Source organism: Peromyscus leucopus, chromosome 3, assembly GCF_004664715.2.
Source record: "Peromyscus leucopus breed LL Stock chromosome 3, UCI_PerLeu_2.1, whole genome shotgun sequence".
Lineage (NCBI taxonomy): Eukaryota > Metazoa > Chordata > Mammalia > Rodentia > Cricetidae > Peromyscus > Peromyscus leucopus.
The window spans coordinates 58,858,387-58,882,677 of NC_051065.1; the positions used below are offsets into that span (position 1 = coordinate 58,858,387).

The 24,291-nt window shown below is 45.7% G+C and overlaps 1 protein-coding gene across 2 annotated transcripts; it reads right to left on the reverse strand.

Moving 5' to 3' along the window:
- Positions 1 to 1,295: 1,295 nt before the first annotated feature.
- Fam71f1 (family with sequence similarity 71 member F1) lies at positions 1,296 to 23,211 on the reverse strand. 2 transcript variants are annotated; one of them, XM_028866255.2, is made up of 9 exons: positions 23,024 to 23,211; positions 19,605 to 19,709; positions 18,319 to 18,712; positions 16,895 to 17,079; positions 13,619 to 13,871; positions 11,880 to 12,001; positions 8,157 to 8,194; positions 3,621 to 3,788; positions 1,296 to 1,789 (listed from the first exon to the last, which is right to left on the reverse strand). In XM_028866255.2, exons 3-8 carry the CDS (start codon positions 18,565 to 18,567, stop codon positions 3,622 to 3,624), a joined length of 1,014 nt encoding a protein of 337 aa, XP_028722088.1. In that variant the 5' UTR covers positions 18,568 to 18,712; positions 19,605 to 19,709; positions 23,024 to 23,211; the 3' UTR covers positions 1,296 to 1,789; position 3,621. The 2 variants fall into 2 exon arrangements, with proteins under 2 accessions (XP_028722088.1, XP_028722087.1); XM_028866254.2 differs by having other exon boundaries at positions 8,157 to 8,200.
- Between the last annotated feature and the right edge of the window lie 1,080 nt (positions 23,212 to 24,291).

The window sequence follows — 24,291 nt, forward strand, 5'->3', positions numbered from 1 at the left end:
CTAGGGCTGGAGAGATGGCTCAGAGGTTATGAGTACTGGCTTTTCTCCCAGAGATCCTGAGTTCAATTCCCAGCAACCACACGGTGGCTCAGAACCTTATGTAATGAGATCTGGTGCCCTCTTCTTCTGGTATGATGCCCTCTTCTGGTGTGTAGGCATACATGCGGGCAGAACACTGTATATGTAATAAATAAATCTTAAAAAGAAAAAAAAAAGACACACCCAACTCTTCTCAAGGCCTACTAGTCCATTCTGTCTCTGAAAACCATACATATGGTCTGCTGTGGGCAGGCATGATGGTTTTGACTGCAAAAGCTGATGCTACCCTCTGAGCATCCTTACTTTACTTGTGTGGTATGATTGAATACTCCACAAATGAAGTAGTTCCTGTGCTCTGGGCACTGTGAATGCAGCGGTAAACAAAAGGGATTCACTTCTGTCACAGTGCTTATCTTCTGATCTGTAGGAGCAGGTGAGGCAGATAATCAGGATTTAAAAAGCAAAAAGGAGAGGTGGCACCATGTCCAAAGGAGTCAAAGCAGAGAAGGCAGTGAGGAGTGCCGAGACGATCGTGAGTTTGAGATGGGATGGCTAATTCAATGAGCACTCAGAAGGTATGTCAGGCAGGTGTGTCTGTTTCAGGGGCTGTCAACCCGAAAGGAAATGCACCAGTGTTTCCAAGACTGAGACGGTAGCAAACCTAATAAGTTTGAACAAAAGGAAAATTCACCTTACCTTAACACTTTTCTTCCAATCTCCTGGGAAAAAAATTGTTCCTAAGAGGGGCTGGTGATATAACTCAGGTTGTGGGGTGCTTGCCTAGCATGTATGAGGCCCTGTGTTTGGTAAACTAGGAGTTGAAAAGGCCTGTAATCCCAGCATCCATAAGGTAGGATAGGTGAGACCCTCTTCACCTCTCCCTCTCCTCTCTCTCTCTCTCTCTCTCCCTCCCTCCCTCCCTCCCTCCCTCCATCCATCCAAACCTCCCCCTCTCTCTATGGTTGAGACAGGGTTTCTCTGTGTAACAGCCTTGACTGACTTGGAACTCCCTTTGTAGACCAGGCTGGCCTCAAAAACCACAGAGATCCACCTGCCTCTGCATCCTGAGTGCTGGGATTAAAGGCGTGCACCACCACTGCCTGGAAGAGACCTTATCTCAAAATCCAAACAAAAGATTGTTCTTCAGTTTCCAACCCACCTCCAGGTGAACAGGCCTGAACTAGGCAATAGGCAGAGGAAGAAGGATAAAGTTGTTCCAGCGTGACCTGAGCGGAGAGGAAACCACACTTTTCTCCTTGGTTTATGGCTTTACTCTTTAAATTAGATAAATAGACGCTTGGCGGGGCATCTCTCAGAGATGTGTTTCTTGTCTAGTTCTCTTCAGCTTTTCTTCCGGGTCTCTTCTATTTCCTTGTGTTGCTACTTTTCTCTCTGCATCTCTTCTGTGACTCCCTCCGGCCAGCTTCCATGTCACCTGTTTTTTGATGTGCACAGCTCTCCTGGGATCGCTTCCCTCGTCTTGCTCCTCTCCTGGCTGTCTTGGAGAAGGCATGCCCGGCCCATGGGATGCAGGTTGCTCTACTCTCAGGTGGTGGTGAGCGTACATGGAGAGGCTGACCGGCGAGGAGGCCCTCCTGTCAGTGCTGTGATAACTTGGGTTGCTCCGAGGGGCAGTTTCCTCCGCCCTTCTGTCCAGTTAGAGCCCCCCGCAACTGAATACTGAAGAGAAGTGCTGGTGCAGGCTGCATAAACTCTCCCCAGTGGGAAAGGATTCGTCATATAGAGTTTCCTGTGAGTGCCGAAGAGAAAAGTGGTCAATATCATATCATATAGGTTATCTGAAGAACTCTTCTGCAAATACAGACACAGTAACGGCCCTTTGTCTGTGGGGTTTTTGTCTCCTGACAACTCTAAACTGTATAGATGTCATTTCTTCTGATAGATACAAATTAGATAAAGTTGACTCATAGGCATGGTATGAGGTTAGCAAACAGTTGTGGTCTAACAAAAGTTGTGTGACTGTGGTTTCTCTCTCAATATTGAATCGCTATTTAATTTCTGGGCTGTATTTGGTTGTTGTGGCTAACTGAAACCTTGGAAATGTGAAACCACCGGAGGGAGCACTTGTTCTTATTTACATTTTAATTTTTAATTTATTATCTGGATGGGTGGATATGTGCATGTGAGTTCAGGAGCCTGTGGAGGCGTGAGGTGTCAGATCTGGAGTTGGAGTTACAGGTAGTTGGGAGTCACCTGAAGTGAGTCCTGGGAACCTCTGGAGAGCACCATGCTTTCTTAACTGCAGAACGACCACTCTGGCCTCTATTTACACTTAAAACTTTTCAGTTATTAATAAATGGTCTTTTGGCAGAGTTTCATTGATTTTACTTCATATGATCATATTTCATGATATTATTTCACTGATAACACCTAAAATTTTTTATTACATTTATTTGTTTTGTGTATGTATTGTGTATAGAGCATGAAAATAGGAAGGGATCATGGGAAGGCAGGTAGACATCCTGAGGAGAGAAAAGATAGAGCAATGGACTGGGGTGACAGGAAAGTAGAAGAGAAGGCTGTTTGGGAAAGGAAGGGGACCAGCAAGAAGCGGGCAGTGGGAATAGGGAGGACAGTGAGGAGGGTACAGGAGAGCAAAGTATAATGACATCTATCATGAAATGCCATAGTGATTGCTTGCACAGTGGCGGGATCGCCATTAAGGTTTATCTGAGGTGTGATTATTACTAACTGAAAACAAGAAAATGCCATAGTGAAACCATAGCTGTGTATGTTCACTTAAAAATTACTTTAAACATAAAGTTTTTTTTTTTGCAAATACAAAATAAATAATTTTTTTTTGTTTTTTGTTTTTTTTGAGACAGAGTTTCTCTGTGTAGTTTTGGTGCCTATTCTAGATCTCACTCTGTAGACCAGGTTTGCCTCAAACTCAAGAGATCCGCCTGGCTCTGTCTCCCAAGTGCTGGGATTAAAGGCGTGCGCCACCGTGCCGCCGCTGCCACCACCACCACCTGGCTAAATATTTTTATTTTTATGAGTTAGAAAAACCTAACTTAACCCACCTTCTATAGGTCTCTGTCAGACACAGTGCATAGAAGATAGTTCACAATGCTTGTTGAATAAATGTAGGATAGGTGGGGAGCCTTGGAGCATGGGAAGAGAAAGGCTGGGACCCCAGGGACGTTTGTTCTCACCCTGCGGTCTAGCTCCTCCTCCCTCTTGCTGCCCCGCCATTAGCTAGGGAGATACCAAGAGCTTTAGGGAAGGGAAAGGACGGGAAGAACCATAGGAACTGCTGAGCTCCAGGAGCAGCCCCGTGCTCTTGAGCACCAGCTGACCAGTCTGCCCTTCAGTGCCACTTGTGGGGACTCCGGGGTTTCTGGAGATACCATACCACACTGTAGAATTTCACTCAATATCATGGGAGGCCAAGAAAACAAGGGAGAAGAGCAGAGGGTGAGGTCACTGCGGCCAGCCACCCAGCCTCTGCACATAGCATTTGGAGTCACCCCGAGGATCTTAGGACACCATCTTGATTCTGAGCTTCAACTCCAGCTCATCCCATGAAGGCCTCCAGATCAATCCCATCGCCACCATACCTCAAGATAGGGACAGCCGTGGCCTGCTGGAGGCAGCCAGAGTGCCGAGGAGCGAGAGAGGCTGTGGCCCAGAGGGGTTCTCTCTTTCCCACTCTCCATAAGTGAATGTGTCCCTCCAACTGAGATCTCGGGTACAGGGGACACTCTCTTCACTGGGAGTAGCTTTATCTAGTTAAGAAAAGGAATGCATTTGCACTCTTGTTCACAGAACACCCTGGAAGTTAATAGCTAATAATTGTGGGGAGAGGACGTCATTATACAGGAGACATGTCAATTACACATTCTTGCTTTTATCATTGGTGGCAACTCTCCCACAATCCCCATTTTACAGATAAGGACTCTGAGGTCCACAGAAGCTGATGAACTTACTTATGGCCACATTATGATAAGGCAGAGTCAATATGCAAAGCCAACCAACCTGTCACCAGAGTCTCTGTTCTTAACCACTACATCATGTTGCAAAATAGCCTCAGTAAACGGAGAGAAACGTCATGGTTGGGACAGGTTAACAAGGAAAACCCCAAGGATATTCAGTCAGCTAAAGTGACAATGACCTTGAAGCCAGCAGAGCAAAGCCAGAGCCTATTCTTAGACCCTTTGCCCTGGCTATTCAAAATGTAACCAAAACCCTGGGATCAGTTGGGATCATATTAGAAATGCCTGGGGGCTGGAGTAATGGCTCAGTGGTTAAGAGCACCAACTGCTCTACCAGAGGACCCGGGTTCAATTCCCAGCACCCACATGGCAGCTCACAACTGTCTATAACTCTAAGATCTGACACCCTCACACAGACACGCATGCAGGTAAAACACCAAATGCACATAAAATAAAGACAAATTTTTGTCTTTTTTTTTTTAAAGAAATGCCTGGTTTCAAGGCCTTATGTGCAGGTCTAATGAATTAGAAACAGCATTTTAGCAAGACCAAAGGTTGACTTGTAAGCCTGCTAGTGGGGACACACAGGTGAACTTTTGGGGCCCCTGGCCATCTAGACTCCATATAGACCCCCATGCCTATCCTCCTGAGCTCTTGTACAGCCAAGGTTGGTCTTGAGCTTCTGATTCCTCCTCTCCTTGCTTCCCAAGGGTTACAGGCTTACACCACAATGTCTAACTGTGAGTGTGTGCATGAGTGCCTCGGTGCATGTGTCTCTGTTATGTGTGTCTGTGCATGCATGCATGCATTCATGTATGCACATGCCTGTGTGTGTGTGTGTGTGTGTGTGTGCGTGCACACGCGCATGCCTGTGTGAGTAGGTACAAGTGAATGAAGTTTCTCTCAGAGACTGGAGGCATCTGATCCCCCTCCTCCCTCTGGAGCTGGAGTTACAGGCACTTCTGAGCTACTCAGAGGAGATGCTAGGAACCAAACTCAGATCCTCTGGAAGGGCAATATGCATTCTAGACCACTGGGACAATCTGTAAGATGAATTGCTAAATGGTCTTATTAATAAAAAAAAAAAAAAAAACCCGGAGCCAGATATTGGGGTTAAAACTGAGAGCTCAGAGGAATAGGACAAGCCACAGCCAACCTCATCTTATCAGCCCTCAGTCTCCAAAGAAACCTACTTCCTGTGTACCCACGCCTATATTCCTTTCTGTTCTGTCATCTCACTTCCTCTCTCTGCCCAGCTACATCACTTCCTCTTTCTGCCCAGCTCTATCACTTCCTGTCTGTCTGTACAGCCCTCCAGACCTTTATGGTTAACTAGTGTTGGAATTTAAGTGTGTGCCACCACGCCTGGCTCTGTTCCAGTGTGGCCTTGAACTCACAGAGATCTGGATGGATCTCTGCTTCCCAAATGCTTGGATTAAAGGCGTGTGCTACCACTGCCTGACTTCTTTGTTTAATATAGTTGCTGGCTTTTTCCTCTGATCCTCAGATAAGCTTTGGGGGTACACAGATAAAATACCACCACAACAATCTTCTTGGGGTCAAACCCAGGTCCTCATTCTTTTTTTTTTCATTTCTTTTCTTTTTTTAAATTAAGTAATTTATTATGTATACAATGTTCTGCCTGTATGTATGTCTGTAGGCCAGAAGAGGGCACCAGATCTCATTACAGATGGTTTTGAGCCACCATGTGGTTGCTGGGAATTGAACTCATGTCCTCTGGAAGAGCAGCCAGTGCTCTTAACCTCCGAGCCATCTTTCCAGCCCCCAGGTCCTCATTCTTACAAGGCAAGTACTTTACTGATTTATTTCCTGCCCTTCTTTTTTTAATTCAGAAGTTCCAATAGAAGGTTTAGGGCATGGTTCAGTAGGAGACAGCAAGAATCCTAAGAGCCTGGAATGTTAACTTCCCTTTCCTGGCCAGTACTTGACCCAGCAAGAAAACAAGGTACAGAGAACCACCCAGTGTGGATGATTAAAATCAACCTAAGAACATTCCAACCTCAGATATCCTGAAATTCCTTTTGGTGTTGTGTGAGGCTCTAGTAAGATACTATGTAGCCCAGGCTATCCTGTAACTTGCCTTATAGACAAAGTTGGCTTAAACTCAAGGCATTTCTCCTAACTCAGCTTTCCAAGTACTGGGGTGGCAGGTATGCACCACCATGCCTGACTGGATATTCTGAAATTCTAAACCTTTTCTCTCCAGTCCCAGCACTCATTGGAAATATTCTTGAATATTCCGTTTTCCTGACCTCTAACCTCATAGGATATTTTAAAGTGTGTGTATATTTGTGAATGTGCTTGAATGTTATATAAAAACAGAAAGAAAAAAAAAAAAACAGTAGGCATCGTGTCAAAAGGTGAGAAGGCAGTCCCAGATGAGGCGGCAGTGAGGGTCTGCTCACCTGTCGGGAGGAGAGATGGCAGCCTCCTTCCCCACCTTCAGTGCTGAGTGCTGCCCTCCTTCAGCACGGCTTTCTTGCCCCCTAAGCTTTAGAACCTGCTGCTCTCCTTTTTAACCGAGTATGTTTAAAAATTCAGACCTGGAGGCTTCTCTTGAAAGAAATAGACTATCTGATGATAGCAGGCCAGTATCTGACGGTGTGAGCCAGTGTGGCAGCAGTTAATCCAACTCTCAGCTAACACGCTCATTGCTTTTGTTGCCTCTGTCTCCTCCACTCCCCACTGTCTTCCTAATGTTGAAAACAGGGGTCAGCTGCCAGCAGCAGTTGTTTGGTTTTCTAGATTGACTTATTGTGTTTTCTGTGTGTGACAACATGTGTATGTCTGTGCACCACATACATGGCTGGTGCCCGTGGAGGCCGGAAGAGGGTGTAGGGTCCCCCAGGACTGGAGCTACATTCAGTTGTGAGCTGTCATGGGAACTGGAAATTGAACCTGGGTCCTCTGCAAGGGCATCGAGTGTTCTTAACCACTGAACCGTCTCTCCAACTCTCCCAGCAGCTGTTTTAAACATCACAAGGTAAGAGTCAACCAACCATTCCTTTTGCTCATGTTCCCTCAAACCTTTATCTGTTTATTCCACCTATAGACATACGAGTTTGTAAAAAGCTCTGATTTGGATCCTAGTTCTCCTAGGATCTACAATCTCCTTCCCATTTTAAAAATATAGCATGATGTGGCTGTCTCTGAGCCAGAATGGAGCATTAATTTGTCAACGGTCTTAGGTCCAGACATTTATTCAACTCCCATTACGTTCCCAGTGCCTGCTGCTATGACTTAAGAGGCATGGATGCAATTTAACATTCATTAAGAAATAAGCCGTAAGCCTGTAAGAGGGCCAGAGGATAGTGTGAGAGGTTACGAGGAGGAAAGTTGAGTCTCGGCAGGAGCGTGTGGTGTAGGATTTAGGACAGAAGGCGTTTAGAGTAGCTCCTCGGGGGAAGGAAGTGGGTTGGGGATGACTAAGGTATGAGGAAGCATGGTTGAAATGTGCCTGGAACAGATGTGACTGGAGCAGCTTTGAGGCAGGGAGCATGTTATCAGGTGAAACAGGAAAGATGGGGAAGCTGATAAAGGACCACATCCAGGAGACTCGGGGTGGATTAGAACTTGGCAACAGGGAACCAGCTGCTGCTTCTAGATTGTCCTGTTTTCTCACATGGCCTCATCTGCTCCATCTTTCCTGATCCTATCAAATATGCCAATGCCCTGAAAGGAGTGAACGACTCTGTCTTTATGTACCTCTGGCACCCCAGCATGAACTTTGAATGTTGTCTAGAAAGGAGTTTCTGTAATTTTGGTATGTGCCCGTGTGACTCCATCCCCCGGAGAGAAGGCAGTGTGGGGCTTAAAGAGCCTCTGGTGCATGCTTCTGAGTAAGTCAATGAATCAACAAACGGATACTGCGGATGTGAGAGGAAAGGGACTGCTAGTCATTCTGTGGAACTGGGAATGGAGAATATAGAAATGTCTCGAGGAAATAGAGGAGTAGGACTGGGTGGCCAAATTGACTTTCTTGGCCCAAAAGCCCAGAGAGCTACGCATTGTGGCAGAGGGACACTGCAGTACTCCTGATGGCATCCAGGAGGCCAGAGCGGGCATTGGGAGGGACCTGAGCCCTATACCTACACACAGCAGCTAGCTCGCCCCAGCATGCAACCCTGCATCCTTCCTTACCTGAGCTGGTCTTGTTGATCTGAATCTTTTTGCTCCTCCTGGCACTCCAGTCATTTCAGGGTCAAGAAAACAAAGACCAAAAGTTAAGGAGAAGAACAGTGAACTCGGGTGGGGTTTGGTAATTTTTTTCCTGTCTTTTTTTTTTTTTTTTTTTTGAGACATGGTCTCATATATCTGACATTTGGCCTCAAACTCACTATGTCGCTGAGGATGACTCTGAACTCCCGACCTTCCTGCCTCCTGAGTGCTGGAATTACAGATGTGCACCAGTGTGCCTGGTTTATGCAGTGCTGCAGATCAAACTCAGGCTTCGTGTGTGCTGCAGCAAGCGCTCTACAAACTGAGCTACACACTCAGCCCTGAAGTCAGTCATATCTCAGAGCTTACCCCTAGTTAGGCTTTTCCTGATGCAAAAGATTTAGAGGCAGATAGAAATATGGAAAAGGCCAGCTGTAGCTACACTGGGTGGGTATGATGCATATTATGTTTCCAGAAGAGAAAAGGGGAAGAGGAGGTGGGATGGGAGGAGGTAGGGACCAGAGCCACAGCTCTGATTGTCTGAGGAGGAGGGCTGTGACCCTATCTTGGATCTTGCATCTCAGCCATGCATGCTATTTACTGTTCAGTGGCATGTTGCTGCTAATGAGCAAGAACTGGAGAAAACTGCAACCAGCCTGGAAAGTGTCTGAATCGAAGGCATCATCACCCAGGGCTTTGTTCTGGGAAACTGAGGAAGCTAAATGTCTGTACAGAGCAGCTACTGAGATAACAGGGAGGCAGAAGTGATCCTCTCCACTCCTTTTCTCAAATCTCCCTGACCCATTTTACACATGCCAGTCCAGACCAGTTCAGCTGCTTCTCTGGTCTCTCTGAGTCTCTTCTCTTTCCCTTACAATTAACTGTAAATGTAGCTGGAATGACCTTTTCCAAATGGAAATTGGATCATAGTAACCTCCATGCGTAAAATGCAGCTAAGGCGCCTCTCTCACTGGAAGTGTAAAACCCTGCACATGGCCTTCTTTCCCTAAACCCACCAAGGTTCTTCTCTGGACAAAGCCTCAGCCATTTGTTCCTTCAACCTGTCTGGCTCTCTGCAATACCCTGTTCTTTTTGTCTAGTGCCTATTTCTCTTTCAGGGCTTAGTTCCCTCTGACCTTTCGGAATTGAAAGCCAAAGACTGGTGGTAGGCTCCCTTTTCCTTTGGGGGTAGAGCACCTGAATTTTGTGGAGTATTGTAGATGAGACATTTTAGCCTAAGTTGGCTTCAAACTCACAGGAGTCTTCCTACCACAGCCTCCTGGGTGTTTAAGATTACAGGCATGTACCACCATCTCAGACTGAACATGCTTAATTTTGACTGGGCTTGTGTCTAAAGGAGAATGTGCTTTTCAGCCTCCCTTGCAGCTAATTTGGTCTATGGGACTTAGTTACAGCTAGTAACTCAGCATGGGATATATGCAAAAGAGTTTGTGGTAGTTTGAAAGAGAAATGCGTGTGACTCACACACACACACACACACACACACACACACACACACACACACACACACACTCATGGGCTTGAGCGTCTGAACACTCAGTCCCCAGTTGGTGACCCTGTTCTGAGAAGTTTAGGTGATGCTGTCTTGTAAAAGGAAGTGTGTCACAGGGTGGGATTAAGAGCCTCATGCCCCTTCCAGTTAGGTCTCTTTGCTTGGTATTTGCATTTGAAAATGTGAACTCTCAGCTCCCCATTCCTGCTGCTGCTGCCGAACCTCCACTGGCTGCTTGTCTCCTAGCTGTGACCGGCTCTTACTGCTCTGCAGCCATAAGCCCCAGCAAACCTCACTGTATATAAGTTACCGTGGTCATGGCAAGAAGATCCTGAATTCTGAGGCAGCATTGCCAACACAAGACTCAGTTTAAACAAACAAACATAAACAAAGGAGCCAGGCACTGTGGCACATGCCTGTAATTCTAGGACTTAGGAAAACCAGGAGTTCAAGGTCATCTCTCTAGTTACTTAGCAAGTTTCAGGCCTGCTGTGCTACAAAATCAGTGATTTAATAATTTGACACAATTAAAAACTTGCTTCAAGCACGCCTTTAATAGCACTCGGATCTCTGTGAGTTCGGGGCCAGCTGGGCTACCAAGTGAGCTCCAGGAAAGGCACAAGCTACTAAAAAAAAAAAAAAAAAAAAAAAAAAAAAAAAAAACTTGCTTCAATATAAAATATTCACTCTACTAGAATTCAGTACTAGTTCAGAATATGACATTCTTTGGTTTGGTTTGGTTTTTGGCTTTGTGTCTTTTTTTTTTTTTTTTTTTTTTTTTTGGTGGCTTTGTGTCTTTTGAGACAGGGTTTCTCTGTGTAGTCCTGGCTGTCCTGGAACTCCCTCTGTAGTCCAGGCTGTCCTCAGACTCTCAGATATCTGCCTGCCTCTGCCTCCCAAATGCTGGGATTAAAGGTGTAAACCACCACAGTCCAGAATATGACATTCTAGGTAAACATTTCTTAATTACAGTTTTCTGTATGTTATATACAGTGACAGTCTTTTGTATAAACAGTTAACTCTTTCCCAAGACAATTAGTAACACACATTAAATATTCATTGAGATCTCACTTATATCTGCTTCCCAGTATGACAAAGAACATGCACGCTAAGTGCTTGATGCTTATGAGCTCACGGAATCCCAACAGTATCCAGATGAGGCTGTCAGTTATCTTTTAGGGATTAAAGCACCTCCTCTGAGCTCTCTTACTTTTTAGCTTCCCATCCCAGCACTCTTTGGTTTGTCTCTGAGCTACTCTGGTTCTGTTGTGACAAAACCCCTCCTCCTGGCTGACATGTAGCTGAGTGGTAGAGCCTTGCTTAGAATGCTTGAGGCCCTAAATTCAATCCCCAAGACAGAGGGAGGGGTATCTCTTCTATGTGTCACCAGAATGGGGGCACAGATTTTCCTATAATTCCAGCACTTGAGTAGAGCAGAGACAGAATTAAAACGTCTGACTACTAGGAATTTGAGCCACCTGGCTACATGAGATCCTATCTTAGAACAAAAGAAGTCCCTTCTTTTGACACTTCATTTTTCTCTCCTGGTGATATTTACTAATTCATTTGTGGTTTTCCTTCTCTGTTTGTACTAGTCTGGAACTCATTCTGGGTTAGCCTCAGCTTTGAAACAGTCTGCTTGCCTCAGCCCCTTTCTTAGTGCTGGAATGATAGATATGGGTCACCCCACCCAACTTCCTGTCTCTCCTATCACACTGAATATCTCTATGTACAGGGCCATTTCTTCAGGCATAGAGAAGATAGGCCTGTGCTGGAGCATCCCAGCAGTCTATACTTTAGGAACAACCTCAGGAGCTCTATTAAGTCTAAACAGAGGCCCAGTAAATAGGGAGATGAACCCGGGACACAGCAGGTTTTAAAACAATGTGGTTATGCATCTACAGAATTAGACACTGGGTTAGAATTTAGCTTTCATTCTTCCATGCCTGTTGCTAACTCATTTTCACTGCTGGAGAAATATTTCCATGTCTATACAACTCCTCTGGAGTCAGGCCTACCTTGCTTGCTGTCTGGAGATAGAGACTAAGGCAATGGGAACAGGAAAGATTGTCCAGAGACTAGGCACAGTGTGTCAAGCCACCAACTGTGCTCCTTTACCCAGGGTCTCACTGCTGGGACCTCCCGGGCTAGGGGAAAGGATGGCGTGGGCTAGCCTGATTTAAATCATGTACCTGTACTGTTTCTGCTGATGCAGGTCGGCAAAGATCTGCGAGAGGGCCTCACTCTCCCCCTGGGCCATCAGCTGTGTGAGGCTCTCACTGGGCTGGGGGCTTGGAGGTTTCTTCTGCACTAACTATATGGAGAAAGAACAAGAAAACAAGAGGTTAAGCCTTGGGCTCTCTGCATTTTCTTAACACCAATCTCTAGACTCTGAAACATCAGGACCCCACCTCTCCCAATAGGCAGCCATGCCAGCTGCTCACGGAAGCAGTTCTCTTTGTTGGTAGCTCAGTGTTTGGTATAAATATCCTTTGATGCCTTAAAAGTAGGGCCTTCATTGCCATCTGCCAACATAGATTTAGTATCAATTTGTTAATATGAATTCTAATAGCTAGTGCTACTAGTTTTTATACTTAAATGTATATATTATGAAAGTTAATGTTTAAGAAACTAATTCCTATTTAATCCCAAAGGCAGAGTCCTACTAAGTGAGTCAGTTGTCTCGAAAAATCAAAAAAAAAAAAGAAACTAATTCCTCTAAGAAAAGTCCTATATGCAGTTGCTTTGCGGATCCGTAGCACATTTGGACCTGTTTATGTGTCTTATGTGTGTTATGTGTGTATGCATGTACACGGGTTGTAGCACACATGTGTATCTAAGCACTTGGAGGCTAGCGCAGGAGGATCTGGAATTGTAAGCCATCCTGGGTTCTATAGCAGGATCCTGCCTGGCAACAGACCGCCTACAGTTCCGTTCCCAAGAGTGCCACCAACAAGGAATTATGTAAGATTCCGTTTAACAAAAGGATGTTGGGGTTGGGGATTTAGCTCCATGGTAGAGTGCTTGCCTATCAAGCGCAAGACCTTGGGGTTCGGTCCTCAGCCTCGAAAAGAGAAAAGGTAACAAAGGATGTCAATGAGTAAAGAGCTGGATGCCCAGAACACACATAAAACAGGATGCAGTAGCTCATGTATGAAACCCCAGAGCGCCTATAGCAAGATGGGAACAGGAGACAGGAGAATCCATAGCCGGTAGAGGGCCTGTGAGCCTGGAGTGCACAGAGGAGAAACAGGGATTCTGTCTCAAGTAAGGTAGAAGATGGGGATCAACACCTGAGACTGGCCTCTGACTTCTACATGTGTGTCATGGCACACATGTACGTACACACACACACACACACACACACACACACACACACACACACACCCAGTGGGGGGAGGCAGATGGAGAGCTGGTGAGAACAGAGAATGAAAAAAGAATAGAGAATGAAAAAAAAAAAAACCCAAAACAAAACCAAACTCCTTCATGGGCTAGGGGGATGGCTTAGTAGGTCAGAGTGCTTGTGAAAGAATTAGGACCTGAGTTCAGATCCCCAGCATCCATGTAAAGAGTCATTCATAGCAGTGGCACAAACCTCTAACCCCAGCACTGAGGGGTTGGGGAGCAGAGACAGGAGAATTGTTGGGGCTTGCTGGCCACCAGCCCAACAAAAATCCCACAAGCTCCAGGTTCCGTGAAATACCCTATCTTGGAGGAATAAGGCAAAGAAGGATAGAGAAATGTACCTCAAGTCTTCTTCTGGCCTCGGCATGCTCCTCACAGTGCATACAACCACCCAACACACACACACACACACACACACACACACACACACACACACACACACACACACTCAGGCACTCAGCAGCAGCTGCTCAAATCTCCCTCCAACTCTGGTCTTGGCTGAAGGCTGGCAATGGAGATTTCTTACCTCAGACTTTCCACATGGGCTGCAGAGGCTCTTGGGTACCAGGCAGTGAGTAACAAGGATGCTAGGGTCCTTGGTGGTGATGGACAGACCCTTCTGCAAAATTTGAACCAGGCGGATCCAAAAGTGGAAGACAGTCTCAGGATGGTCAGGGTGGAGCTTTAGGAAGTAGATCTTCTCGGTGACTGTCCTCAACCTCAGGATGCGTTCATGGTGGTCACAGATCTGGAGCTCCACAAACTTCAAAGGGAGAATGCTAAGGACATAGAAGAAGACACCTGGACAACCCCATCACTTTTGATGCGTCTCCTCAAGGGTGAAGGCTTCTAGGGGCAGCAAAGAGAGCTCTTGGCCAGTGACGCTCAAACTCTGGGAAAAGCAGACTTCCCTGGGACACTTGATGCAGACTCTCCAAGACAGTCTCAAAGGTTCAGATTCAATAGGTCCAGGCTGTAGCCCGGGCACCTGCCTCTCTCTCACTGATTCTCATACCAGTGTTCCCTGGGGCCTGTGCCACAGCTGTAGCTCAGGAGGAAGGTGGCTGGACACATGGGGTTTGCCATTGTGTCTTGAAAATAGGAAGGGAGCTGACCCACCTGCACAACTTGTTCATTCATTATGATACCTTCACGGCTCCAAGACTGCCCAAATGAGCCGACTCAAGGACCTGGCTGAGATCCAACGTTAGTCACCTGTGATGGGCGGGACTTGCTACAGGTATACCAGCAGTGTAACAGGGGGAGCTTTGGCACGAGGTCGCTTCGAGGGATGAAAGGGTTTCCTGGACCTCTGGTAACGTCCAGAGATTCTTGAGATGATTGGCAGATTGTGGCTTGAGTGCCAAATGTCCCCAGAGGCTTGTTTAACACATGGTCCCCAGCTAATGGTGCCATTTTGGGAAGGTTATGGAACCTTTAGAAGGAGGAAGTGCATCACTGCAGGGAGAGCTTTGAGGTTTTATAGCCAGACCTCATTTCCTGTTCTGTTTCTTGTTTAGATGCCATATGATCAGCCAGCTTCCTGCTCTTGCCAATGTGTCTCCCCTTCCCTGCCACAATAGGCTCTGTCCCCTTGGAACTTGAAGCCAAAATGTGCCCTTTCTCCCCTAAGCTGCTTTACACTGGGGTATTTTTTTTTTTTAATCACAGCAACAGAAAGGAAATTGAAACAAAGCCCAAGCAAGCATCATGCTGCTCTACAGCCCCACGGGGGACTTCAGCGATTCGCTTTGTAGAGAAAAACTACAGCCAGTGACTTGTGGTACAAAAATCAAGTCTGGGTAGTTGCACACCCAGGACTGAAAACCATGCCTTTCCCGAGCGGCTCTCCATCTGCAGGTCTCACTGCCTCATTATTCCTTAACCAAAGGCTCAGAGGTTTCCTGCTGAGTCAGAAGAGTAAAGTGAGAAGGCAAGTGTGCTTGGAGACCAGCCTCCGCTCCTGTCCATGTAAAGCTTCCCTTTGCACCAAACAGTCTGCCCTTCCAGTGAAAGCTCTGTGTCACGTGACCTGTGTGTGTGTGTGTGTGTGTGTGTGTGTGTGTGTGTGTGTTTGTACACGTGCGTGTTTGTCAGGTGTGAGCTTGCCCATGCATGTATTTGTATGTGGAAGCCAAGGGTCAGTGTCACTGTCTTCCTCTATTGATGTCCACTACTTAAAAAATGTTTGTTTGATTGTTTTGAGACAGGGTCTTACTATGTAGTTCTGCCTGTCCTGGAACTCACTCTGTAGACCAGGCTGGCCTAGAACACACAGAGATCCACCTGCCTCTGCCTCCTGAGTACTGGATTTAAAGGCGTGTGTCACTACATCCAGTTTAAATTTTTATTTTAGTTTATTATTTGTCGTTGTGTGTATGGGAAGTCTGTGTGCATGTATACCTGTGTACCACATGTATTCAGTGTCCACAGAATCCAGAAAAAAGTGTCTGATCTCCTGAGACTGGAGTTACAGACAGTTGTTAACTGTACCAAAGAGGAGCCCGTGCTTTTAACCACTGAGCAATCTCTCCGGCCCCCATCATCTTCTTGTTAAGAAAGAAAAAGAGCACTTGTTGCTCTTGTAGAAGACCTGGCAATCACATGGCAATTCATAACCTTCTTTAACTCCAGTTCCAGGGGATCTGACACCCTCTTCTGACCTCCACAGGCATTGGGTACACACATGGCACACAGATATACATGCAGGTAAAACATTCACATGCGTAAAACAAAATTAGTAGAATTTTAAAAAAATATTAAAAATTTTAATTAAAAAATAATTAAAAATAAGGAAAAGGCACTCATGAGGAAGGAAGTGGGCTAGTGAGTTGAGAAGATGGTCACACAAAAACCTCCACCAAAATCATTGAGACGTTTCTCACCGAACCCGGAGCTTACGGTTTTTCATTTGGCTAGACTGGCTGCCTAGTCCCTAGGCTCCACCTCTCTTCCTCCACCACTAGCCCTGCCACTGGGATTGCAGGCATGCACCCTACTTGGCCTTTTGTGTGAATGCTGATGATCCAAACCCAGATGCTCACACATATCATGCCACCTTCCCATTGAGACATCTGTCTCCCCAGCCCCCACCTATCCGTGTATGTACGTGTTTGGGGAGGTATGTACAGTCGTGCATTTAGTGTCTCACTTGGTTTTTTTTCGACAGGTTTCTTTGTAGTTTGTTTCTATTCCTTTGAGACAGTGTCGAACTCACAGAGATCCGCTCTGCTCCAGTCTATAAAGCGTGCCCCACCGCCTCACTTTGGTTTTTAATCAGAGCATCTCACTAAACCTGGAGCTTACTAGTTTAGGCGAGGCTGGGTGGCCAGCAAACCCCAAGGATCCACCCATCTCTACCTCCCAGTGCTGGAATTACCCAAGTGTACCACTATGCCCATTTTTTTAAACACAGGTTCTGGGGTTACCCTCAGGTCTCCCCATGTTTGCACAGCAGGCACTTTACTGATTGAACGAACCCCCAGTCTCCTACTTGTCTTAGGTTACTGCAATCTAGAGCAGTTAGTAGCTGAGCACCACAGTGCATGTTTGGAATACGAGCACTCAGAAGGAGGAGGAGTCAAGTAGATCCAGAATCCAGGGCAGCCTTGACTGCATAGTGGCTTCATGGTCAGCCTGGGCTATAAAAGATTTTGTTTAAAACAAAACGAAAGAGAATTCCAGTGAATTTTACTGCATTGGCTTCTCAGGTCCTCCCCGTCTTGAGTTTAGCACCAGGTCGCCTCCACCTTGGCCTGCCTTCTACCCCCACTCATCCCCCATTCCCATCTGCATTGCTTACCTCTTCAGGATGATGCTCGGGGCTGTGGATGGTCTGTTCCATGTCTGGCTCTGCCCCTGAAGCCATTTGACTCTGGCCATAAGGAGGATGTTCGGAAGGGGTAGGCAAGGCACGGAGGAGGTCACCCCAAGGGCCATGGTGTTGGAGGCTCTGTAGATTTTTTTCCAGTTTCTGCCCCTTTTGACCTGTAACGCAGCCCCCAGGCCCAGCCTGAGCATTTGGTAAAAGCAGCAGGACGTTTTAGCCAAGTTTCTTCACTCGGCACTAATGTTGGATTTTCATAGCTCTGGCTGGCCTAGAACTCACTGTGTAGACGGACCTGAGAGATCTGCCTGCTCTTTCTCCTGAGTGCTGGGGTTAAGGACTGTGCCGCCACACTGTGACAGCCACTTAGCTCTCTGTGGGAGGAAGGCTATGCTGTGTTGTGGAGTGTTTAGCTGTGTCCTTGGCCTCTGTCCCCTAGATGCCCATAGCAAACTGCCAAATTCTGACAACGGAAAACGTTGTCTCAGACATTGCCAGACGTTCCTTGGAAATGAGGGCTTAACCACTGCTTTCTGACAAGCATTTTAACCTGCATTGGTTTAAAAACTCTATTGGAGTTTGTGGGTGCTTTTAAAATTACTCTTTAGCAATTTAAACAAGGCAAAATGAAACTAAACAGGGTTTTACTCTATAGTCCAGGCTAGACTCATTCTCAAGGGCATCCTCCTGTCTCAGCCTCCTGAGTGCTGCTGGGATTACAGACGTGAGCTACCATGTGGATTTCTCTAATAGGACTTAAAGGACCTTATTAACACAAGAGCAAGAAAATAACCTTGGAGTTTCTTAGCATTTACGTCGTGTCTGTGGATCTTCCTTTGGCAGCTTCCTGGCTTTGCTTTGAAAACAGTCATCCACATGGTCCTTCCATTTATTCTAGGTTCTGTCTGGTCCAAGGGGAGCCCAGGCAAGGAGAGAACGACACACCAAGTGCCACCTAGACCATGTACTTGGCTTGCTGTGTTTAAATGGATTTGTCCAGGTCCCATGCACAATGGCACCTCCCCACCAGTGAGCAGAGACTGGACTCTGGGCCCACGTTTCTCTGAGTCCTGAGGTCCTATTCTTTGCCAATCAGTAATTCTGTTCCTAGTCCCCAAAGGTCATCTTCTTTTACTGCCTTAACTTGGCATCAGGTTACAGACCTGAAAATGACATAAATTAGGGGTTCCAATGCCTAATCCTCCTCTCAGCAAAGGATGCCTGACCTCTCATTGGGCGTACACTTACAGGAGAAACCCTGGTCAGCCTCGTGTCTCAGGCCCTTGAGCTTTCCTGCCTCAGTTTATCTCCCACCGCAGTTCTAGGGATAACTTTTGGTCACATCTTGGGAATAGACTTAGAAGAATCAAGGAGTGCTGCTCTGAGTCACCCAAGAGTACCTGGACAAAGTTGCTTTCAAACACCACGGAGTTAGGAAACAGGTTGAATTCTGGAGAATGGACCATCTGGCAGAGCAGACCTTCCTCCACACCCAGGCCCACTCCAGGGTTCGGCTCCCTATCCACAGGCAAGAGGCCCCTGAATTTCCCCCAGGCATTCAAGGAAGGGAAGGTTGTATAAGATCTTATAACTTTTACAGTCTTCTTCGAATTCCACCAAGACGTTCTAGGTGGAACTGATGTCATCATGTCTGCACATGCTTAGGGGCCCTCTGCACAGTTGTCCTGGGATCTGTTTCTTCCCTTCTGACCATGGGCAGCTGGCCAAGGCCTAGGGGGCAGCCAGTCAGCTCACAATGATGAATGGATGACATCATGAAAAACCACAGCAGGCCTGCAAGAAAGGGAAGTGGTCGGGGGAGCCTCCCATTTCCTCCGGAGCCAGTGTAGTTCGCTTATGCACTGACATGCCAAGTCCTTCTCTGGGACCGCCTGCCTGGGAAAGTCTCAGAACTTGCTGGGAAAGCCTGAGGCAGACAGGAAGCAAGGGCTGGTAGGAAGCTCCCACTACTGCCCAGAAGGAAGGTCTTTCCTGACTCTCAGCCCTCGTGTGTGTGTGTGTGTGGTGTGTGTGTGTGTGTGTGTGTGTGTGTGTGGTGTGTGTGTGTGTGTGTGTGTGTGTGTGTGTGTGTGTTTTACTGGGATTATACATGCTGTACAAGTGCCCTACCACTCAGCTATGTTCCCAGTTGACACAGGACTTGAACTTGGCATATTTCTGTCTCAGCCTCCTGAGGTGCTGAGATTACGGGCCGCAGCATGAAGTTCAAGCTCCACTACTTCTGTTACATTTGATTGATTGATTGATTGATTGATTGACTGATTGATTGGTGTATGTGTGTGCACACATAGAGTGCCTCAGCACGTGTGAAAGTCAGAGAACAACTTATGGGAATCAATTCCCTCCTTCCACCATACAGGGTCTGGGAATAAAACTCAGGCTATTAGGCTTGGTGATGAGGTACTTGCCTTCACCTACTGAAGCATCTCACCACTGAGCTATCTTGCTGGCCAGTCCCTGACTCTCTCAGTGCAAATTATCCTAAACAACGTGAAGAGCTGATATCTATTCAAAACTAGTTTCCAGAGCCTCATATGATATAATCCCCTCCACACACCCTGGTTTAGCATGACATCAGCCTCTCACATACTGGCTTAAAATGACATGAATCTCCCACACCCTGGTTTAGCATGATGTGATCTCCCACCCCTGAACCCTGACTTACGTGCAAGAGCCATTTCTGCTTCTAGAAGAGCTGCTGGCACCTGTTCTCTGCCTGCTATGGCTGGCTGGTTGCAGCTGCAGGATTTTTTCCCTTAAGAAGTCAAAACTGAAGGAGCAAGAGAAGTAATTAGTTTCTTAAGACAAGGCTGACCAGCTTGGGTGTGTGTGTGCAGGGCAGCACCACATCCTTGTCTCAGTGATAATGTACCTCCCCAAGAGCCAGAGGAAGAGAAAAAAAAATCCAAATTCTGGGCATGGGATAGGTCAAAGAACCAAGCAGCCTGACAACTATTCAAAGTCAATTTAAGGAGAAATAGTATTCTAACTTGGAAAAAACTCTAGGATTTGGTGATGTTGAGGTCAAATGTGATAAATTCAGAAAAATGGTTTGGCCACCAGATATACAAAGGACGGGCCTAGATATGAGTCCTTTATTTCATCACAAAGTCAGAGAGAGTCTGAGTGTTATGAGGCTGTCCCAGTCTAGTTCCAACAGCCCTCTCCTCTGGCCATGAGGCCACACCCGCCCAACCACCTCTTAGAGCTCCCTGGGTAGCAATGAGATGTCCAACTCACATTCCTCATTTTCTTGGCTTACTACATAGGGGGAAATGTCCTCCCTGGTAAGATTCTCTAAGGATGGGGTCATAGACCACACCCTGTGGTTTGCATTTCCTTGGAAACCAAAAGCATGGTACAAAAGTGATGGCTGCTGATAAGCTGTGCTCCCTTTTCACAGTTAGCAATTAACCACAACACAGCCCGTGAGCTAGATACAAACATCACCACTGGGACATCCCAAAGTCAACTGGGAAGCTGACTTTGCTCTTTTCCATCTAGGGACACTAAGCTGGCTTCCATGGTGTTCCTCTACCTCAGTGGAGGGAGGCTTTAGCCCTGGTCTAGAAAGTTGATTATGACAGCACTTTTGGCTCTAAACAAGATGCTAAACAATTGTGTACATGGTGTTTCAAGGTGTCTGTCTCCTCCTTGTCCCCACTAGCCTTCCAACACCATGTAACACACCCCAATGTTTCTTCCACTTCCTTCTGCTAAACACAGCGTTGTTTACAATTATGAAAAAGAAGGAAGAGAGACAAAAGAAATAATCTCAAGACTAGAAAAGTTCTAGATTTACTTAGTATGTCCATTTGATGTCCATTTCTGTGGTATGGAATTATTGACATTTACTCGGACATGGGCCTTCTGGAATAGAGTACATTTGTGTGGCTTCCCTTGCAGCTAGATAAGGCTATCTGACTATTCTACTGAAAGACACATAAGCTCAAGTGAAATTTCTGTGAGGAATTATTTTAGGGAGAAAGCACCCCTCTTCCCTATTCCCATCTCCCTTTTTACTCCCCCCGCACTCCCCCCCTCACTGGACTAAAACTTCGGTTCCAGTCCTAAACTGTGAATTTCTTTTTTTTTTGGGGGGGGGTGAGACAGGGTTTCTTTGTGTAGTTTTGGTGCCCCTGTCCTGTATCTTGCTCTGTAGACCAGACTGGCCTTGAACTCACAGAGATCTGCCTGGCTCTGCCTCGCCAGTGCTGGGATTAAAGGTGTGCACCACCACTGCCCGGCATGAATTTCTATTTATGAGAAAAAATAAATTAGGAATTTTTTTTACATATACTTACTATTTTGTATGTGGGTGTATATGTGGGGTGGTGCTGTAGCACACACCCTGTGGGGTCCAGGGATTGAGACTACAGCAAGCACCTTTACCTGCTGAACCATCTCCACCCAAATTTGGAATTTTTTAATTAGATTGAATCAAACTTAAAACTGGCTGATGCTACTAGCATAAAACTCCTGTTCACTCTTCAGGAATAATTTTACAGCAAATGATAGTGCTATTTACCAATCATTCTAGGTGATAAGGAAAATAAAGTTAATTTGCAGGACATAGCATGATAAACTTGTGGCTTCTGAGGAGTGTAACTGTTTACTTCAACACTAGTAAACGCTGTTTCTGTGTTCCTCATGTGTAAAGTGGTACTAGTATTACCATAATCACCCCCCCATACAAAGTTTCTGTATATGACAGTCATGGCTGTCCTGGAACTAGCTCTGTAGACCAGGCTAGCCTGGAATTCAGAGAGATCTGCCTGCCTTTGCCTCCTGAGGCATGCATCACCACCACCCGACACTATTCTTTGAATATTTGATGGTGGTAACTGTGGTGACTTCTGGAGAGACATGTTTTGATGCTTGCTTAAAGTAACCCAAATTTCTGGGGGTCAATCAGTGCTGGATCTAGGCTTTGTGTAGTTTAAGGCATGCTATTTAAAGATTTCCCTTTCTTTCTTCCTTCTTCCCTTCCTTCCTTCCTTCTCTCCTTCCTTCTTTCCTTCTTTCCTTCTTTCTTTCCTTCCCTCCCTCCTTCCTTCCTTCTTCCTTCCTTCCTTCCTTCCTTCCTTCCTTCCTTCCTTCCTTCCTTCCTTCCTTCCTTTTTGTTCTTTTCAAGTCAGAGTCTCACAATGTAGCTCTGGCTGTCCTGGAACTTACTTCTTAGACCAGGCTGGCCTCAAACTCACAAAGATCTACCTGTCTCACCTAAGGGTACATTACCATTTCCCTAAGCAACTAAAATTATTGTTACATCTGGCTTATTGAAAATCAGTATCCAACCCAAGAGCTGAACTTTCCCCTTAGTTTATTTTTATCTAGTAAAGTTTCTTTCTTAGGATACTAAATAGTGAGCTGTACTGCAGAATGCTCCACTTTCTGGGTTTGCCTTGTTGGTTCCTCGTGCTGATATTTAGGTTAGTTCTCCAGCCACTAACCTGTTATGAAATAGAAATTACAGCTAAAGAGATTTTTAAATTCAAGACAAACACTTCATTTAAAATTAAAAATGGTCACCATTTCTTAGTAAAGATCTGCCGTGGAATCTGTACAAAGAACTGCTCTCCCCACCTCGACTAATGCCAACAGGAACATATACAAATGACTGTATGTCAGGAGAAGTGAGTTCAGAAAACAGGAGAAAATACTTGACAAATCTTTTCTGTACTTCAGTGGTCATGAAACATAATGTGAAAAAAGAACCAGAATAAGATGGGAAAAGAAAAGGAAGAAACAGAAGAAAGAAAAACTCTTAAATGCTTGAAGCCACATCAGAAGCTGCAGCTGATGTGACAGAAAAAAATGAGTCATCGATATGGGTGACAGACTTGCCAACGTCCCACGGAAGGCCACAGAGTGGGTGACTCTTCACAGTGACAGAAGGACACAGTGGCGGGAGGGACATCACCTAGTGCGACAGTTATGTCAACACAGCGTGGCTAGCGCTTTGAAGGGAAAAATGAATGGAACTGAACAAAAGTAGACAAGAATAGGACCAACAACAACAACAACGAAGTTACTTCTGAAACTAAACAAACCCACTCGCCATGGCAACACAACGGGACTTACCATATTCCAAGGAGACTGGGTAAAGACACTAGAGAGGCAAGAATGGCGTCTAAGAAAGTCTACGTTACTGGAATAAAAAGAGAAGCATCCTACTGTGAATATCCGAGGGATGAAGCTGACAGTCTACTGAGCTAACAAGACAGGATGGCCTCAGATTTCTCAGAACTTTTAGATGACACAAGACAACGGAACAGTAGAGAAAGAATGCTGAGGAGAAAGAATGTGGTCCCAGAATTCTAGAGACAGCCTGAGATTCATTCAATTGTAATGGTAGCAGAAATAATCTTAAAACATTAGACACACGGGGTGGAGAAATAGCTCAGTTAAGAACACTGGCTGCTCTTCCAGAGGTGCTGACAACCATCCATAATGAGATCTGGTGCCCTCTTCTGGCCTGCAGGCATACATGCAGACAGAACACTGAATACATAATAAATAATAAATCTTTAAGAAGCAAACAACAAAAACTAAATGTATACAATAAATAAGTACACATTTATTTTGCTTATTTATTTTTTGGTTTTTCGAGACAGGGTTTCTCTGTGTAGCTTTGCGCCTTTCCTGGAGCTCACTTGGTAGCCCAGGCTGGCCTCGAACTCACAGGCTCTGCCTCTTGGATGGGAGTTCTACGTTCTTATACCTGTGGTCCTTGAACAGCATCCAGGGGAGGCATGGGTGTGATGTTTATTCTCTGTCCAGGGCAACTTACTTGAACACTTAAGAGGGCAATAAAGTCCCACTTAGGATACACTGTATCATTCTCTGTGTTAACAGAAGATAGGGCACCTTCAGATATACCGGCAATTATTAATATCCCAGAGCAGTGTTTTGTTTGAGCATGGTTCAAAATTTTATTTTAGTGATATTTAATAAAAACCAATTATCTGTATCTGTGGCAAGACAAAGAAGTGGATTTATTTATTCTAAGTTAGGTAGGAATCAAAGACAGTCAAAACCAGGAAAGCCCTCTCTGAGATTATCTCTAGATTTCTACATTTAGGTTTTCATTCAAGTAATTCAAGTGATTAATTACTCTAGTAAGTTAGTGACTTTAGCCTTAATAATCCTAATCGCTTACTTTATTTATATTTTATTACACTTATTTGTGTGGTGTGTGTGTGTGTGTACCAAAGTGTACATGTCAGAGGACAACTTGCCATAGTCAGTTCTCCAGTTCTCTCCTTCCACCATATGAGTCCCAGAGATTGAACTCAGGCCCTCAGACTTGACAACAAGTACCTTCACATGCTCCCCCCCCCCAGTCATCT

Bases quoted from the DNA above. Each gene is read 5' to 3' on its own strand.
- Fam71f1 (XM_028866254.2), bottom strand. From the start codon at position 18,567: ATGATGACATCAGTTCCACCTAGAACGTCTTGGTGGAATTCGAAGAAG. The intron at 17,080-18,318 runs GTACTCTTGGGT...GCTGCGTTACAG, and splicing joins TTGAAAGCAACTTTGTCCAG to GTCAAAAGGGGCAGAAACTG. The intron at 12,002-13,618 runs GTAAGAAATCTC...TTCTCCATATAG, and splicing joins GCCCATGTGGAAAGTCTGAG to TTAGTGCAGAAGAAACCTCC.